Source organism: Pinus tabuliformis, chromosome 7 (genome assembly GCF_031772625.1).
Source record: "Pinus tabuliformis cultivar Carrire ecotype Pingquan chromosome 7, CPIR1, whole genome shotgun sequence".
Lineage (NCBI taxonomy): Eukaryota > Viridiplantae > Streptophyta > Pinopsida > Pinales > Pinaceae > Pinus > Pinus tabuliformis.
The window spans coordinates 1,606,961,224-1,606,982,401 of NC_142293.1; the positions used below are offsets into that span (position 1 = coordinate 1,606,961,224).

At 35.1% G+C, this 21,178-nt stretch overlaps 1 protein-coding gene across 1 annotated transcript in view; it reads right to left on the minus strand.

The window, feature by feature from the left end:
* Positions 1–901: 901 nt before the first annotated feature.
* Positions 902–21,178, minus strand: part of LOC149254301 (putative U3 small nucleolar RNA-associated protein 11) — a 68,518-nt gene continuing 48,241 nt past the window's right edge. The window contains exons 2-5 of the mRNA XM_089454752.1: positions 1,660–1,741; positions 1,277–1,368; positions 1,110–1,179; positions 902–1,012 (exon numbers count right to left, since the gene is read on the minus strand). Of these exons, the coding sequence (XP_089310878.1) occupies positions 902–1,012; positions 1,110–1,179; positions 1,277–1,368; positions 1,660–1,741 (355 nt within the window). The remainder of the gene's footprint in view (positions 1,013–1,109; positions 1,180–1,276; positions 1,369–1,659; positions 1,742–21,178) is intronic.

Genomic DNA, 21,178 nt, shown 5'->3' on the forward strand with positions numbered 1-21,178 from the left:
GACAATAGCATTTGGGTATCAAATATAGGGTACGGTGTATGTATTCTATTACATATAGTTCTTTCCCTTATGAGGTGTTAGGTAGGTTTTGGAGGTAACAAGATTCTCACTACCACGGAGTATATATAAATTAAATTGAGTGGGAATATGTTTCTGGTTAGAGGAATTGTGACTTGTCAAAATAGGAATCTACAACCAGATTTATCCAATGGGATCAATGCTTTCTTCCCTGTTGTCCAACCAAGTTTTGGTAGAAAACAACAGCCAAAGACTTAGATTTCATTTAGATGTTAGAGCAGTGAGGACTCAAATCTCTTCCCACAACCTCTGCCAACAAGATATCCTTATGATAGATATTTGAGGAGACCCTGCACGAGAGGCTGGGATAGACATAAAAGGACTAGCAGGATATCTTTCTAATAGATATTTGAGGAGACCATGCCCAAGAGGTTGGGATAGACTTCGTAGAACTAGAGGCGTGTGGATTTTATGAGGGCCCATTGCCAAAGGTTATTTCCTTTGATCTAGAGTACTAGTCTCCATGCTTCATTGAGTGGTTAGTTATCAATTCAGTGGCAAGAGTGGAGGGGATCCTTGCTCTAGGGCTCACCCCAGGATTCCTTCTATTATTCCATTTCTAGACAAAAGAACACAATTCAATATGATTTACTGAATTTAATAGCAAAGAGAATCTAAAATATCAAAGAGGTGCAATGACAGAGCACGTAATGAATAACTTGTTAGTTAACACAAATCATTGACAAACATGTTAGATAATGGATATTTCTCAATGAGACTGTTAGGGAAATAAATGAACCTCATGAATGAAATTAACGTTGATGTATGCATTTTCTTTTGCCATATATGTGATCATACATTTGACCACCAAAGGTGTTATGCCTTACTGAATAAATTTGGCATGTTGATAATACCTGTCTTCGGAAAAATAAGTGTGTATGTTTGAAGGAGGGAAACCAATGCAATGAAGTGCAGACTGAAGTTTCTCTACTTTCTGCATCATTCATAATAAACCCATTAAAATATTGCAAAAAAAATATAAAAATGCCATCCACCTTCACATTGTCCAATGTACTTAGTAATGTTTGTACCTTCTTTTCACTCTGTGTATATTGAATGTCTTGGGTCTTCATTAATAATAGTTCCTCATTGGAATATTGCCTTGCACCACACATAAGCACAAAAAAAATCAACTTTTAACATCTTAAACTTTGGTGCAATTAAAGCAAGAATGAATGAAATATTTGAATTTACTTACTTTGGACGGTGCACGCCATCAACAGTCCTAGTGTTGATCATCTTAAAATAAAATTCGTTGGGGTTTCTATATGATGCTTTCTCTCGAAGCCTCTACATTATCAATAACAATCTAAACCATCAAAAGGAAAGACAGTGAAGAAAAGCATACAAAAAAAGTAACATATGAACATGCATAAGCAAATGCACGTCGATATATATAAATTACACAAATAACTATATCATAAATGAGGGATGCCACTATGGATCCATGCCATTTCAAAAAAAGAAGATTATGGGTGATTGGATGCAGCTTTTCCTATTTGCAAACATTATGAGAAACAATTTCAACCCAAAAATAATTTATCGAAAAAATAATATATAAAGAAATTTTGCATGGCATACCTGGATGTTTTCTTGCTTCTTGTGATAATCACAAGCCCTAAGTACATAGTCCTCGTGTTTCTCTAGTAGCCCAAATTTATTCCTTGCAGCCCGTGTGGACAAAATGCTAATAGTCTAATGTTTTCTTCATAATTTATATTTCTAGGTTTCCAAAGTTTACAAACAAATATGCCAAAAATCATATTATTATATTACTTTTTCCAAAATAAATCACTTACTGAAAATTCTAAGGAAGATGAAATACATACGGTTGGGCGCGTTCCATGTGAGCCCACCGCTATACAACATTTCTTAAGGACGAAATAATCGAAAACTATATAATGTAAATCGACAAAGACAAAACAATTTAAAAATAGAAATAAAAACTTCTTTAGTGTACTCCTCATCATTACTGAGTGTCAAACACACAATCTAGATACCATGATTACTGCCTAATGTGCCAATAAAGCAATACGACTATATGTTTCTAATTAGTAACAAGTTAAATACCAAGTTCTTATAGTTCAAACCTCAATTTGTCGAGTCCAGAGTTCAATCTTCCAGCTATTGAGTTGTTGTTCAAACTTCAGTTCAGCCTTTAAAGCCTTCTGCAGTGGACCAATAGGTGAGGTCAAGAGAGAAATTGCTTCAGCTTCAACCTTCAGTCAATCAACATACAGATTTCCTGAACTTCAACTTGATAGGTGCAGAAAAAAGCTAGATATTTTTTTCTATCAGGTTGTATCTTGAGTTTGGATTGCAAGTAGGAAACTAATGGGGATTTTCAAAGCCCAAAAATGTCATGAATACTAGTGAAAATCTAGTTGTTTCTATTCTAATCCATAAAAAAATATGGTTCAAGAAATAACAAGGAGAATTTGCAACTAGTCCCTACCTTTAGACAATAATGCACAACTTTTTAAAAACTTATAAAAGAAACAAACAAAAACTATGTCACAATTTGTTCAATCTATTCAAAACTAAAGGTGTATATGTTAAAAAAAATATAGCATGAACAAAACCAACAAATTTATTGAACTAGAATGCAATAAATTTTTCAAAAACATAAACTTGATGTTTCCAAAATCATATTACAGGAGAATTGTAATCTGGCTACAAATGACCCATTTTTATATTGGAGATTAATTTGGCAAATTGTAAACTTATTCTAAATGGAAAACGTATAAGGCAGAGAACATTTTCTATTAAAAAAAACTATAAACAAGTCAAATTGCAACCAATGAAGTGTGAGTGTTAGGAATCACTCTTAAATGGAATATAAAACTTACATTTCCGCTTAACTTTAAAAATACCATACAAAAGTTGAAGTGCGACTAACTGAAATTTTATTCGTTGTTGTTAGCAGTGTAAACCCTTTAGTCACAAATCAACCAAAACATATTAGCCAATAATCATTGATCATCAATTTATTAGAGAATGAATTATCTTGATTATTTTTCTCCAAATTAAATACAGTCTCAATCTTGATAAGCTATTTCTAATATTTTGTAATAGGATGAACAAATTCACCACCAAAAATTTTCCAAAAATTAACTGACATGCACTCACCCTTTTTAATTACGAATACGAGAAAATGGCCACAATCATGTTTACCTGGTTTTAGAGCACATGCTATAATTAACTTGAGTTTTGCATAAGGGAAAGCTTTTCAGTGCTTCTTGTATTGGTTTTGCACCATTGGCAGGCCATGAAAGATAAAATTTCTTCTTATATGTTGCAACTGTGTAGATAAACTTTAGTATCCTATATGGTTCAACTCTGATTCAGGTCTACAGAAATACAGAAACATATCTTTTTCTGCTGCAAGCTCTAAACCTTTTGGTTACCCGAAAACACTAGACAATTGGTATTTTTGTTAGCTCTTTTTGGTTCTCTTGTGACTTATCTATTAGTTTATGCTTTTCCCTATAAAGCATATGCATTCATCTTTGTGTTAAAGGCTTTATCATGTTATCACTTAATCTTATGTAGATGGATAGAAAACATATTGTCAAATTTAAATTAGAATACTCTTTTAACTATTTTTTTGCCTCTAATTAAGTTTCTTATTTTAGAGGCATCAAAAACTTGAGCTAGGGTCATTGCATTTGTTTGTGTGTAGAGAAAGCATAGGGGCTAGTAGATGCTACTTTCTTCATCAACGCTTGATTGTGGTTATGTATAGGCCTACCAGCAAGCTGAGAGAGTAGCAGCTGCATTTGTGAGGAAGAAAAAGGAGGATGTAATCTTAGATGCAGATGATGATGATGAAGTTGCTATAGTTGCAACATCTAATGTATCTAAGAAAGATTATTGTTAGAAACACATTCGAAGGAAAAGCCAGCCCAATGAAAGTGATGACGACGATAAGGTATACTATTTTTGTGATTCCTTTTTCTTATTTTCTTCTTTACTTTGCAGGATATGCTTTAGCTTTATACATGCTTGGTGTCCAAGAAACTAATAATTCAGTCCTAGTTATTCATCAAAGCTGATGATTTTAGAGGTTCCTAGTTGTCTGAATGCTTTATTTTCATAGTGGTTCAGATTGTTGAGTTCAGGAATTTTTCTATTTTTGGTTATTGATGGAAAATATATTGCATGTTGTTATAAGTCCATCAAAAATAAGATGGGGTGGAAGAAGTTCATATGAATATGATGAAGATGAGGAGGAAAGTAATCACGGGACTTTAGATGTGAATGATCATGTTCACTTTAAACTATGTGGTAATAATTAGATAGGGCATAAATAGTGAACATACAAATAATAATTAAATTACTATGACCATTTATAACTAGGCTCTACCTATCCAGAAACATCCTTTGATGAATAGAAATATAAGTTATATTGAAGTTTGAACTATGGATCAAACATATATTTCTGGCTTTTGAAAATTTGAATTATCATAAAATGGGGGTGTGGTTTTAACTTTTGTCTACAAATTATTACATTCTATGCTTCTAGTTACACATGTAGCATCACATCAACTTTTCTCCCTGGACTATTTTAGAAAGGGGGAATTGAAAGAAGAAAACAAGTCAACCTGTATAATAGTTAGACTATTCTATTTTTATTTCTTATCTGTTACATGGTGTCATACTTTTTGTATATTTACTTCCCTTGTTAATCTCACTGTCACGTTGTGTGCTAACTTCTATATCCTACTCATATTATTTTTATTGGTTATGTCTCTCTAGTCTTCTGATCCATTTGAAATGAAATTCCTGCCTATCTTTCATTATGTCTATATTCCCCAAGTGTTATTGTAATTCATGCTTTCATTCATTGTATTGTTTACATCTTTTCACCTCCATTGCCCTTGGCCACAAGACTCATGAAACTTTGACATCATTGGCCCCATTGTCCGACCTCCCTCTATCACTCTTTTTCTCTTGACATGTTCTTGGGTTTGGTTGCTCACCATTCCAACATTGGACACACTCAGTGTTTTTCATCACTTTATCTTTTTCATAGTTTTATACATATGTTGTGATGTTATACTTATGTAGTTCCTTTCTTTGTATTATTTTCATCATTTTCTATGAGTTGTGCTGGCACTTCCACATTGTATTCATACTAGTTGTATTGTTTGGTCCCATTGACCTACTTTTGTGGTCAGCTATTGGGCATTAATAAAATTATCTTATCTTATTTATACTATACAACCAACACTGCTTGGTATATAGGCTTTGATTAATCTTAAGTTGTTTTGATTCATTAAACATCCTCTTATCCCATCAGTTGAAACTTCTTATCATATTTCTGGACTCTTAACAAGTCTTGTAGCAATATAGTGTCTTTTACCTTTAGGGATAAAATTAGACATTACAGTCTCTCACTACCAATGAGTTTGTACCCATTATGTTAAATTTCCTTGAGCCCAACAACCTAGCAATCTACTATCTAGTAGATTGTTATATATCTACTAAATAAAAAGCATGACTGAGATCTTAACAAAACTTAAATATTGGAAATAAACAATTAATCTCAATCACACATTACACTCAAAAGTTTTCTACTCAATCAAATCAATTCTTCATTAAATCTTCAAAACCTACTATGGCTTTGTTATTGGGATAATGGACCTTTGTGGAAATTACATATACTACATTAACCTAGATATGATCTAGCTGATCAAGCCTGAGACCTCTTGTGGTTGATTGGATTCTCCTTGCATCTCCTTGCACCTTCCTCGAACCTGGCACATGTGGAGGAAAGTCCTCCACCCAATCACTGAGATGTCCTCATCTCAGTGTCTTGTGATCACTCAATGTGTCTTCTCTTGTAGCCTAGCCTTTCTTTTTTGAGCTTGAGTTATGATCAAATGGACAACCCTAATCTCTAAAGTGATTGACAATTGAGATTAGATCTCAACATCACTTGAGATCGACATTTGAGATTCCTCTAATTCACTAATGCAAAAAAACTTGCATTTCATTAGATTAACTCACTTTTGTCTTATAAATGAAATTACATTAATCACTAAAGTAATTGCTAAGGTTAATGGTATATTAGGCAACTTTCGCACGCCTAGACACTTAGGTCTATGGAAAAGTACCTACCTGAGCTACAAATATCAACACTTTATTGTTCGAATTTTGGACAAGGCCATCATGCTGGTTTTATTCTTTTGTATGCTTTGTGCTTAGCCACTTCTTTCATGTGCATGCATTTCCATTTCCATTCATGTCATCATTCCAAAACTCATTGTTCTTTTACTCTTAAATTAAGTCTTTGATGACAGGGATATCCCTGTGATTTTGTTTCCCTTAGAGTTCTGTCTATAACTCCTAATACTTTATTTATCTCAACTCTGTTCTATTCATCCTACCTCGTGACTAGGTTCTCTTCTGAAATTCTCATATTTTAATTAAATTTATTAGAACCAGAACTAGAACCAGCCCCGAGGGTCAGATTGGGACTGAAATAGAACTGGACCAGAACCAACTAGTGAACTTGGTTTATTATTAGTTGTTTAAAAAGTTACAAATTTTAATGAAAACTTATTTATGCATATCCATGTAAATCAAAACAATTATACACCAAATATCCAATTTTGCTCATGTATATAGCATGTAAGGTTGAATATAGAAAAATGGCACTAAGCGTGATACATATGCAAAACAAAATACATATACATCAAGGTTCTAAATGGCCTCTATATTCCAAAAAAATAAAGCGGCAACCTACAACCTACAGGCTACGAAAATAACTACATACCATTAGATTCATCCCCACCTAATGGTGCCATTGTAAATAACTTTCTCAATGCCATGCAGGTCAAAAGTGTAATATCGTTGTACTATGCCATTGAAATTTTTGTAATGGGAAGATATGCTGGAAACGCCACATAAGAATGACACCCCTCGCATTGTTGGATACATTTGTTCTGATATGAGATCACTGATTGAGATTAGAAATCACAAGGGCTGGTGGAGTGGAGTTATTGCTTGGGACGTTAAAAGCCATTATTTCTTATTAGATGAAGGGAAGGAAAGCTTCTTGTTATTGCCCTTGAGTATCTAATTTAGGGTCCAAGTAATGGGCAGGAAACCAAGCAGGAGCTTTATTCAGAAGTTGGAAAGTCTGAGGAGGTTATGGAGCTATATGAGGTATCCATGAGGAGGCTAATATTGGATGATTTGTATCTTCTCTAGACCCAGGTATTCTTGAGTCATCAATGATGAGATTTAGATACATAATTTACTCTGTTACAAATGAACACTGTCCAGGGAAAGCATACATATATTCCCGGAGAGTATCTAGAAATACTTGCCTAACATGGCATAGGTGCTCTTATTAAGTGTCACTGTAAACAATGATGTCATTCAGGCTAAGTCATCAGGTTTAGTGAGCTTGATTCCTTAAACTCAAAATCGCCAAATTTTGTCTGATCCCAAATTTGTTAGATTAAAATTTGAGATTGCTGAACCTCAAGGCGAACTAGAAAAAAATCGTCAAAATTCATTGGAGTTTGATTGTGGTTCGACTCATGAATATAAAACAATTAACAAAAAGAAAGGTCTTAGGTTTGAATAAAATTTGCAATCTTCACTTTTATATTTAGAGCATTAGAGTTGTTTTTAGCCATTAAGGATCTACCATATGGTTTTGGTTTTACCAAAGCATCATGTGGAACTCTGGGTTTGACAAACGTTTTTGGGCATGAACTGCTGCTAAGTTTGGAATTCTCTTTGTCCCTCTCCATTGAAAATAGGTCCTTTTTCAGGATAAATGGAATATCCCAGAGGTGTGAAGTATTTAACGAGACTGATGGGTTTCTCCATCTTGTGGAAAAAAAGGTGTCAAGCATGTCCTTTCATTAGACAGCTAAAGCACCATTCCATTAGGGATATTAGAGGTCTTAATATTAAGTGAAAACACAGACTCTCTTGGGGTCAAATTCTTGCCCTTCTTACCTTTTTAGTGGTAGGATACGTTTTTGATGGAAATTTGGCCTCATAACATATAATTCTCGAGGTATTTTTTTAAGTAGTGAAATATCTAATGCATTTTCAACAAACCAGCCCAGTCAAACTGTTCAAATTGTATGGATGGTTAAATTCAACTATGCCAATCCTCCCTTCATTGCTTTTAATATTGGATCATCTTTAACATTTTTTTTTTTTTTGCTGGAAGATGAGAGAAGCTGCATCATAAGACTTCATAAAGAATGTATCCAAGTGCTACTCTGTTTGCCTCAACGAAATTTGTAGTCTGGGTGCTACTTAATAGGAGCTTACAGTCAACATGGCTTCTCAAAACACCAGTACTTCTGAAAATTATGATGATAAAGATATAGCATATCTTGAACAACAAAGAAATTGTAAGGCAAGTCAATCAATAGATAGTTTGCAGATTTGAAAGAAAGCATTCAGAGTTGTTATTATTTAAAATAGAAAATTCTAACTACATAAGGGGTTTCAAGGACATTGCATAAAACAAAGACTTTGATTTTTAGGTAATGGAGGCTTTGTAACACTTGCTTTCCATATATATTTGAAGAGAAACTAGGAAGAACTGAGAGGGGTGAAAAATAAGGAAGAATGAGACAACAGGCTTTTTCTCAATCCCTTCTTTTCTTAAGCCCTTGATTTAATCCAAGGTTACAGAGTTGGCATGCACTCCCGACAATGGTAGAGGTAAATCATCCCACCATTTCCTGTTGCCTACAAGAAATAATTGGTCTACCCAGCTAAAAATTATTTACTAAGGGATGCATGACATGTGCTAGAACTAAAATTACTGAAGCAAGGAGGGAGGAGAAAAATTACGGACATATTCACATGATCATGATATAACCTTTATTTACAGTCACAATGTGTATGTATGTACACAAAGCGTAATTTGATTTCCATCCTAGATGCAGCAAATGTCCTATGTATACTGAATAATCAATTGGCACTATACAAGGGATTGCCAGATTGTTAGAGACTAGCAACAATACCAGGCTCAGACGATGAGGAGGGGCCAATTTTTCCATGCCAAAGAGAGGAAACCCAAGTATTCATCTAGAGAATGCACTTCAAAATAATTATAGAGAAGAATTCCAGCTTGGTTCCTTGAATAATGACTTAAATTGGTAAATTTGAATCCCACTGATTCCTTCTAGTCTGATTTTTCTTTTGGCTCCCTCAAAAGCTACAATTCCCATTATTTTCTTTGTGAAGAAGAGCTTCTCGTTGTTCAGCCGCTTTTCTCTATCCCTTACCATGTTGGGCTCCATAGATTCAAAAAATGTAGAGAAATATTCTAAAGCATTCTGAAATCGAACTTGGAATTAGTAAGCATTTAAGTGAGCTTCATATTCTGAAAGTGTTACGACTTTGGGGGATAGGGCATGAGCTAATTTGAGTATTTTTACTAGGGGTTCAGGGGAACCTCCTAAAAGATTATATAACTGCAACATAAAATTTAGTGCAATGCATTCATCTTGCTCAATTTTCAGGGTAGACAATTCCAACTAACTCATATGTTTTAACACTGGACATTACTCAAACTCTAGATCAAGTGATTTAGAAAACTCTGTGAGAATTTTTCTAGTGGCCAGCAAAGAGGAGGTAGGGGTTCAGCCTAGTGTTGGGGTAGGGATACCTGTGATATTTATTTTGTGGGGTTTTCCGCCATGCCTCATTGTGAATGCATGCAATAAAGCTGCCCACTGTACGCCCTGCAAAATGCCGTAATCAACTATGTGAATTTTCTCTGCCTTGTCTTATAAAATAAATTACTTTGATCACTAAAGTAATTACTAAGGTTAATAGTATATTAGGCAACTTCCGCATGCCTAGACACTTAGGTCTATGTAAAAGTACCTACCTGAGTTACAAAACATCAACACCTTATTGTCTTAATTTTGGACAAGGCCATCATGCTAGTTTTATGTTTTTGTATGATTTGTACTTAGCCATTTCTTTCATGTGCATGCATTTCCATTTCCATTCATCTCATCATTCCAAAACTCATTCTTCTTTTACTCTTAAATTAAGTCCTTGATGACAGGGATATCCCTATGATTTTGTTTCCCTTAGAGTTCTGTCTGTAACTCACTAATACTTTATTTATCTCAACTCTATTCTATTCATCCTACCTCGTGACTAGGTTCTCTTCTGAAATTCTCATATTTTAGTTAAATTTATCAGAACCAGAATTGGAACTAGCCCCAAGGGTGAGACTGGGAATGAAATAGAACTGGACCAGAACCAACCAGTGAATCTGGTTTATTATTAGTTGTCTAAATAGTTACAAATTTTAACAAAAACTTATTTATGTATATCCATGTAAATCGAAACAATTATACACCAAATATCCAAGTTTGCTCATGTATATAGAATGTAATGTTGAATATCGAAAAATGGCACTGAGTGTGATACATATGCAAAACAAAATACATATACATCAAGGTTCTAAATGGCCTCTAGATTCCAAAAACCATAAAGCGACTGCCTACAACCTATAGGCTACACAAATAACTACATACCATCAGATTCATCCCCACCTAATGATACCATTGTAAATAACTTGCTCAATGCCATGTAGGCCAAAAGTATAATATCATTTTACTATTCCACTGAAAGTTTTATAATGGAAAGATATCTTAGAAATTCTACATAAGAATGACACCCCTTGCATAGTTGGATACATTTGTTATGATATGAGATCACTGATTGAGATTAGAAATCACAAGGGCTGGTGTGGAGTGGAGTTGTTTCTTAGGCTCTTAAAAACCATTATTTCTTATTAGATGAAGGAAAGGCAAGATTCTTGTTATTCCCCTTGAGTATCTAATTTAGGGTCCAAGTAATGGGCAGAAAACCAAGCAGGATATTTTTTCAAAAGTTAGCAAGTCTAAGGAGGTTGTGGAGTTATATGAGGTATCTATGAGGAGGCTAATCTTGGATGATTTGTGTCTTCTCTAGACCCAGGTATTCTTTAGTCATCAATGATGAAATTTAGATACAAAAATTTGCTCCGTTACAAATGAACACTTTCCAAGGAAAGCATAAAACATATATTCCCGGAGAGTCTACATAAATACTTGCCTAACATGGTAAAGGTGCTCTTATTAAGTGTCACTATAAACAAGGATGTCATCCGAGCTAAGTCATCGGGTTTGCTGAAATTGATTATTTAAGCTCACAATTGCCAAATTTTGTCTAATACCAAATTTGTTAGATTAAAATTTGAGATCGCTAAACCTCAAGGCGAATTTGAATATGTGAGAGAACTAGAAAAAAATCATTAAAATTCATTGGATTTTGACTCATGAATATAAAACAATTAACAAAAATCAAGGTCTTAGGTTTGAATAAAAGTCGCAATCTTCACTTTTATATTTAGAGCACTATAGTTGTTTTCAACCATTAAGGATCTACCATATGGTTTTTGTTTTACCAAAGCATGATGTGGAACTCCAGGCTTCCCAGAAGTTTTTGGGCATGAAATGCTGCTGAGTTTGGTGTTCTCTTTGTCCCTCTCCATTGAAAAGAGGTCCTTTTTTAGGATAAATGGAATATCCTAGAGGCGTGACGGATTTAGTGAGACTGATGGGTGTCTCCATCTTGTGGAAAAAAAGTTATCAAGCATGTCCTTTCATGAGATAGCTAAAGCACCATTCCATTGGGGGGATTAGAGGTCTTAGTATTAAGTGAAAACGTGGACTCTATTGGGGTCAAATTCTTGTCGTTCTTACCTTTTTAGTGGTAAGATACTTCTGTGATAGCAATTTGGCTTCATAACGTATAATTCTCGAGGTATTTTATTAAATAGTGAAATATCTAATGCATTTTGAACAAACCATCCCAGTTCAACTGTTCAACTCATATGGATGGTTAAAGTTAACTATGAAAATATTCCCTTCATTTCTTTTAATATTGAATCATCTTTACCATTCTTTTTTTGCTAGAAGATGAGAGAAGCTGCATCATAAGCCTTCATAAAGAATGTATCCCAGTGATACTCTGTTTGCCTCAATGAAATTTGTAGTCTAGGTGCTACTTAATCGGAGCTTACAATCAACATGGCTTCTCAAGACACCAGTTCTTCTAAAAATTCTGATGATAAAGATATAGCATATCTCGCACAACAAAGAAATTTCAAGGCAAGCCAATCAATACATAGTTTGCTGATTTGAAATAAAGCATTCAGAACTGTTATTATTTAAAATAGAAAATTCTGGCTACATAAGGGGTTTCAGGGACATTGCATAAAACATAAACTTCAATTTTTAGGTAATGGAGGCTTTGCAACGCTTGCTCTGCATATATAATTGAAGAGAAACTAGGAAGAATCGAGAAGGGTGAAAAACAAGGAAGAATGAGAGAAGAGGCTTTTTCTCAATCCCTTATTTTCCTAAGCCCTTAATTTAATCCAGGGTTACAAAGTTGTCATGCACCCCTGACAATGGTAGAGGTCAATCATCCCACTGTTGCCTGTTGCCTAAAATAAATATTTGGTTTACCCAGCTAAAAGTTGTTTGCCAAGAGATGCATGACATGTGCTAGAACTAAAGTTACTGAAGCAAAGAGGCAGGAGAAAAATTATGGACATATTCACATGATCATGATATAACCTTTATTTACAGTCAAAATGTGTATGTATGTACACAAAGCATAATTTGATTTCCATCCTAGATGCATCAAATTTTCTATGTGTACTGAATAATCAATTGGCACTATACAAGGGATTGCCAAATTCTTAGAGACTAGCAACAACACCAGGCTGAGACGGTGAGGAGGGGCCAATTTTTCCATGCCCAAGAGAGGAAACCCGAGGATTCATCTAGAGGATACGCTTCAAAATAATTATAGAGAAGTATTCGATCTTGGATCCTTGCATAATGACTTAAATTGGTAAATTTGAATCCTGTTGATTCCATCAAAATATGCCACTGATCCCTTCCTTCCAGTCTAATTTTTCTTTCGGTTCCCTCAAAAGATACAATTCCCATTACTTCTCTGCATAGAAGAGCTTCTCCACATTCAGTTGCTCTACACTATCCCTTGCCATGTTGGGCTCCATAGATTCAAAAAATGCAGAGAAATATTCTAAAGCATTCTGAAATCAAACTTGGAACTTGCAAGCATTTAAGTGAGCTTCATATTCCCCAAGTGTTACGACTTTGGGGGATAGGGCATGAGCTAATTTAAGTATCTTCACTAGGGGTTCAAGGGAATATCCTAAAAGATTATGTAATTGTAACATAAAATTTACTGCAATGCATTCATCTTTCTCAATTTTCAGGGTAGACAATTCCACCTAACTCATATGTTTTGACACTGGACAAAACTCAAACTCTAGGTCAAGCAATTTAACAAACTTTGTGAGCCTCTTGCCTGTGGCCAGCAAAGAGGAAGTAGGGTTTTTTTCTAGTGTTGAGGTAGGGATACCTGTGATATTTATTTTGTGGGGATTGCCACATGGCCTCATTGCGAATGCATGCAATACAGTTGCCCACTGTATACCCTGCACAATGTCGAAGTCAACTATGTGAATTTTCTCTGCCTTGTCTTATAAGAGAAATTAATTTAATCACTAAAGTAATTGCTAAGGTTAATGGTATATTAGGAAACTTCCATGGGCCTAGACACTTAGGTATATGCAAAATTACCTACTTGAGCTACAAAACGTCAACACTTTATTGTCTGAATTTTGGACAAGGCCATCATGTTGGTTTTATGCTTTTGTATGATGTGTGGTTAGCCATTTCTTTCATGTGCATGCATTTCCATTTCCATTCATCTCATCATTCCAAAAATCATTCTTCTTTTACTCTTAAATTAAGTCCTTGATGACAGGGATATCCCTATGATTTTTTTCCCTTAGAGTTCTGTCTGTAACTCACTAATACTTTATTTATCTCAACTCTGTTTTATTCATCCCACCTAGTGACTAGGTTCTCTTCTGAAATTCTCATATTTTGGTTAAAGTTATTAGAACCAGAACTAGAACCAACCCCGAGGGTCAGACTGGGACTAAAATAGAATCGGACCAGAACTAACTAGTGAATCTAGTTTATTATTAGTTGTCTAAATTACAAATTTTAACAAATACTTATTTATGTATATCCATGTAAATCGAAAACATTATACACCAAATATCCGGGTTTTCTCATGTATATAGAATGTAAGGTTGAATATAGAAAAATGGCATTGAGTGTGATACATATGCAAAACAAAATACATATACATCAAGGTTCTAAATGGCCTCTAGATTCCAAAAACCATAAAGTGACAACCTACAACCTACAAGATACACAAATAACTACATATCATTAGAGTCATCCCCACCTAATGGTGCCATTGTAAATAGCTTGCTCAATGCCATGCAGTTCAAAAGTGTAATATCATTGTACTATGCCATTGAAAGTTTTATAATGGAAAGATATGTTAGAAATGCCACATAAGAATGAAACCCCTTGCATAGTTGGATACATTTGTTCTGATTTGAGATCATTGATTGAGATTAGAAATCATATGGTTTGGTGTGGATTGGAGTTGTTGGTTAGGCTGTTAAGAGCCCTTATTTCTTATTAGATGAAGGGAAGGGAATCTTCTTGTTATTCCCATTGAGTATCTAATTTAGGGTCCAAGTAATGGGTAGAAAACCAAGCAGAGGCTTTATTATAAAGTTAGAAAGTCTGAGAAGGTTTTGGAGCTATATGAGGAATCTATGAGGAGGCTAATCTTGGATGATTTGGATCTTCTCTAGACCTAGGTATTCTTGAGTCATCAATGATAAAATTTAGATATAGAATTTTCTCCGTTACAAACGCACACTTTCTAGGGAATGCATAGAACATATACTCCCAAAGAGTATACAGAAATGTTTTCCTAACACGGTAAAGGTGCTCTTATTAAGTGTCATTGTAAACAAGGATGTCATCCGAGGTAAGTCATCGGGTTTGGTGAACTTGATTCTTTAAGCTCAAAATTGCCAAATTTTGTCTAATCCCAAATTTGTTAGATTAAAATTTGAGATCAATGAACCTCAAGGTGAACTTGAATATGTGAGAAAACCAGAAAAAATAATCAAAATCCATTTGAGTTTGATTGGGGTTCGACTCATGAATATAAAATAATTAACAAAAAGAAAGGTAAAATCTTAAAAGACAACCCTAAACTCAATTTTCACCTGTGCCGACCTTCATTCCATCTTTGAATCAAGATTGTGGCCTCAAGACTCTTGGAATTTGTGACTTGAAAGCTTGACTGAGTTGTGAGTCTTGATTCCATTCCGTAAGTGGACTTGACGTCCCCTAAATTTGTGCCTACAAATTCTAGCGAGTTGCCATAAATCTGAGGACCTACAGGTTGGTGTCATCGTGCGACTACAAGGTTGAATCGATTGTGGAATATTGTTGAGTCTGTTGACTAAACTGGAAAAAAGAAAAATATCATATATAATGCCAGTTACTCACCTATGAAGGGGCTTTATTCAAGTTGATCCGCTTATCGCTGCTTCAACACCACCAAGGCATTAATACCTAAATCTTGCAAATTTGGTATGGAAGTGGAAACAACCTCCAACAAAGTACATTTGTTCACAAACCCTACAAACCCTTGATTTGAAGTACATTCCTGTGGTTGGTTAGAGTTCCCTAACTAGTTTTTTAAGGGATTTTGAGGCCAGTTAGACATCTTGGTCCTGTAATTGACCCATACATTTAGAAATATTTAAGTGCTTGATTGCATGTTTGAAGAGGAAAAATGAGAGAAAGGAGGAGTGCACTGGACCTGAGATTTTGGTATTTTTGTGTGAGCACTTTATTCTGAATTGTGCACACCATTGATGTTGAGAAGAAATGTTGCAATCTCGCTAGCAGTGTCAAGATGAGGAGGGACAACAATTACTGTAGCTTCTGTGGCCTCTGTGGCTTTTGGAAATCTCCACGTTGCTTTCCATTTTTCCCCATTTTTCCCTTTGGTTATGAGCTCCCCTCTGTTCAATCAATTGAGCGATTAGCATGAATAGGAAATCTACCCTTTGGTTATGGGCTCCCCTCTACTAAATCAATTGAGTGAGTAGAAAGAATAGGAAATCCAAAGGGGTATGGGAAAGTTGTGTGTATTTGCAAAAATTATAGTTTTACTATAGGAAAAGACATTTAGACGATTTGAAAAAGAGTTTGAAACAAAACAACTTTTTTATTGTGCAAAATATATAAAGGGGGATAGAGTTACAATTGGTTCTCATTTATAAAAAGGGGTTAGAGTTAAAATTGGTTCTTATTTAGAAGAATTATATTACACAAAAATTAGTAAATAACTACAGGAAAATACATTTAGATGATTTGAAAAAGAGTTTCAAACAAAACAATTTTTGATAATGCAAAATATATAAAGGGGTTTAGAGTTACAATTGGTTTTCATTTAGAAGAATTAGATTTTTTCTGGTTGCATTTTGATATCCAGTATTATTATAAAAAATGTTAATGCATACTTAATATTAAGATAATATGCACAAATTATTGAACAACTATAGGAAAATGCATTTAGATGACTTGAAAAATAGATTGAAACAAAACAACTTTTGATCGTGCAAAATATAGGAAGGGTGTTAGAGTTACAATTGGTTTTCATTTAGAAGAATTAGATTTTTCTGGTTGCATTTTTTATATCCATTACTATTATGGCAAAGGTTAATGAATATTTAATATTAGGATAATACACACAAATTATTGAAAAAATATAGGAAAAAACATTTAGACGAATTGAAAAAGAGTTTGAAACAAAACAAATTTTGACCATGCAAAATATATAAAGGGTGTTAGAGTTACAATTGGTTCTCATTTAGAAGAATTAAAATTTTTTCTGGTTGAATTTTCTTTTATCCATTACTATTATGGAAAAGGTTAATGCATATTTACTATTAAGATTTCTATATAGGGAGTGAAAATATTATTAGTAGGATGTATTAAGTTTGGGGTGACATAAGATCCATAAGCATCAATAAAGAAAATATATGGAATATCACATAGTAGTGGGAGAGATCATGTTGGTATGAAGATACTTTTGACAAAGGGTGTTGTGCTTATTATTTGGGATCATCTTCATTAATGGTTCCTCTAGGGGATCTTAATAATATCTTCACCTATGGAATGGTATGTTGATATTTTACCACAAGACAACCTAGATAAAGCGATGAGTGACATTGATTTTCATCATCTATAGTTCATGTAATCTATCACAAAAAAGGCCCTTTGCATGTCCACCCACTTCTCTAATGATTTTTCATAGGAAAACATAAAATATTGATGATTGGTTGCCATAATATATCTAAAGGATCTAATATACATGTAAATATGTAGGTCATTTTTAAAGACCTAACTATATGGAAGAGTCGATTTACCGTGAGGCCTAAGATATTTATTGAAGAAAATGTTGATATGGACGGCCATAACTATGGACTACTTCCATTTGGTACAAGATATAATATCTAAAATAGTGTAAAATTGGGTGTTAATTTAATTTAGTCTATGTTGGGATACATGTTTCACCATATCATAGGAGAAACTCCTAAGAAAATGAGGGTATAAGGTAGAGATCTCACACCAAGTCCAAGGTTTGTTAATTTCATGGTCTCTCATTTGGATTCGATTTTCATTCTTCAATTGCATGCTCATATTAATAAATTACAACCAATAAACTAATGTGATAATGTATTTTGAATTTCCTTGCAAAAAAAATAACTTCTTGTTTGACCTCTTTCTGTAGTGAAAGTAGATTTCTTTCACTAAACTAGATTTATAAAGTAGATTTCTTTCTAAACTAGATCATGTTGGGATGAAGATACTTTTGACAAAGGGTATTGTGCTTATTATTTGGGATCATCTTCATTAATGGTTCCTCTAGGCGGTCTTAATAATATCTTCACCTATGGAATGGTATGTTGATATTTTTAGCACAAGAAAAACTAGATAAAGCGATGAGTGACATTGCTATAGTTCATGTAATATATATGCCCTTTGCATGTCACTTCTATAATGATTTTGCATCGAAAATTGAATGGTATGTTGATATTTTTAGCACAAGACAAACTAGATAAAGCGATGAGTGACATTGATTTTCATCATCTATAGTTCATGTAATATATCACAAAAAAGGCTCTTTGCATGTCCATATCATAGGAGAAACTCCTAAGAAAATGAGGGTATAATGCAAAGATCTCACATCAAGTCCAAGGTTTGTTAATTTCATGGTCTCTTGTTTGGATTCCATTTCCATTCCTCAATTGTATGCTCATATTAATAAATAACAACCAATAAAATAATGTAATAATGTATTTGGAATTTCCTTGCAAAAATAAATAACTTCTTGTTTAACCCCTTTTCCATAGTGAAGGTAGATTTCTTTCTCTAAACTAGATTTCTAAACTATATTTCTTTCTAAACTAGATTTCTCTAAACTAGATTTCTAAACTACATTCCTAAGTCCTTGATTTAAGATGCAGGATGACGAGCTTATTGTGGTAGTACCATTCACTTTTTAGCTTCAGTTCTCGGGCGGTCCTAAGATTTGTGTATGGTAGAAACCATAGCTCAATTCATGGCCAGCAAGAAGATCGAGCGCCTTGAACAACAGTTGGATTCTTTCGAGGGCCTAGTAGAAGAGTTGAAGCGATTCATGGCACAATTCAAAATGAGCATGTTGGGGTTTCATGCGGAGGCACATGGTATTAATGAAGACCTTGAAGGAGAATCTAGCCATCATATTCACTTCCACGGAAATCACCAACATTCCCACCCTTGGCCACCCAAGCTGGACATGTATAAATTTGATGGCTCTAATCCGGAAATATGGGTAGCACAAATGGAACAATATTTCATTCTGAATGTATCCGAGATGATGAAACTAAACGATGTGTGGGAGCCCTTTACTTGGACCAAGAGAGATGGCAATCGTGGCAGTGGCATCAGAAATGCTATCCTGGGAACATTACTTGGCAGGTGTTATTAAAATCTCCTTATGACCACTTTGACTGACAATCTAATTTTTTGGGTCGTCTTACTAAGCTCTGACAGACAAGCACAGTAAAAGACTACATTGCAGCCTTTGATACATTGGCCATCTGCAGAAAAGGTCTAGGAGATGAATTCTACTTAGAATGTTTTATAAGTGGTCTCAAAGAAGCCATCCAAGCCCATGTCCGGATGCACCACCCACCCACATGGATGGACACTTGCACAAAGTCTATCGAAGTGGAACATGCTTTAGCTACCCAGTCACCTCATCCAAATTTCATTGCCAATGGATGCCACACCCAGGCTCAGGGCCCACCCAAACACTTAAGGTTCAAAAGGTGTCTCCAGCAGAAATCGCTGAAAAAGGAAAACAAGGATTGTGCTACTATTGTGATGACAAATACTCCCCGAGGCATAAATGCAAGGAACCCAAATTCTTTCAAATTGATGTTACTAATCACAGCTCATCTGAGGAAGCCCAGCCCCTTGAGGGACCAGAGGATGAAGTTCAGGACACACAGTAGGACAATGAGCTCCCAGCTATGCCAGAAGAACTAGTTATCTCGCTACATGCTTTGGTGGGCATTTCTGTGCCCCAAACTCTCAAAATCAGAGGCTTTATTAAACATCGCCCTGTAGTATTGTTGATTGATAGTGGCAGCACTCATAACTTTATCCATCAGAGAGTCGCCAAAGCTATTCATTGTTTTGTCATGGTAGTCTCTATTTTCCAGGTCTTGATTGTTGATGGGGGGACAATGAAATGTGAAGGCCCCTGTAAAAATATCAAACTTCAGATGGGAGACTACCACCTAAAGACCCACATGTTTGTAATTAACATGGGCGGTTGTGATATTGTCTTGGGTACTGAATGGCTTCACACACTAGGCCCAATCACAATGGATTTCCAAGAGTTATATATGAGATTTAAGCATAATGACCACATGCATACCCTCCGTGGATTCCAGGTAGGTGCTCCTTCTATCATCAACTCGCATAGAATGGAAAAGTTGTTGAAAAAGGCCATCATGGAGTTATCACCCAGTTTAATACCATCCAGGCCATCAAGCCCATTACTCTTCATATTCATCCTCAGATGCAATAGGTCTTAAACCGCCACCAACAGGTATTTGACAAACTTAAAGAGCTTCCACCCTCTAAAAGGGAACAGAATCATAGCATCACTTTGGTCCCAGGAGTAGAACCGCCGAATGTGCGCCAATATAGATATCATTTCACCTGAAAGAATGAAATTGAAAAAAATCATCAAGGAACTCCTTGAAGTTGGTGTTATTCGTCCTAGCATCAGTACTTATTCATTGCCAGTGGTCATGGTGCTCAAGAAATATGGGGGATGGCGTAGGTGTCCGGACTTCAAGGCTCTTAGCAAGCTCACTATCAAAGACAAATTCCCTATCCCAGTTGTTGATGATCTACTTGATGAACTACATGGTGCTCAATTATTTACTAAGCTAGACCTTTGCTCTAGCCACCAAATATGCATGAAAGAAGTACAGATTACCAAGATTGCTTTCCGAACCCACAAAGGCCATTATGAATTCTTCGTCATGCCATTTGGTCTCTTTAATGTCCCATCCACTTTTCATAGCCTCATGAATCACCTGCTGAAACCATATCTTTGAAAATTTGTCCCGTTTTCTTTGATGACATTCTCATCTACAACCTAACCTGGGAAAAACATCTTCAACATGTAGACCTGCTCTTGCAACTACTTCAGAATCACAAATTATTTGTCAAATTGTCCAAGTGCTCTTTTGGCATGGAAGAAGTCAAGTATTTGGGCCACATTGTGGGTCGTGCAGGTGTCCAGGTGGATCCCAAAGAGATATAGGCAATGCAAGATTGGCCCCAACCAAAAACCTTGAAGAGTTTGAGGGGATTCTTGGGTCACAATTATGGTCTTATTGCTAGACCCCTCACTAACCTTCTCAAGAAAAATTCATTCCTCTAGACTGATGCAGCACAACAGGTGTTTATGGATCTCAAATAGGCTATGTGTTCAACTCCAGTATTGGCACTACCTGACTTCACCAAATCTTTTTTGATTGAATGTGATG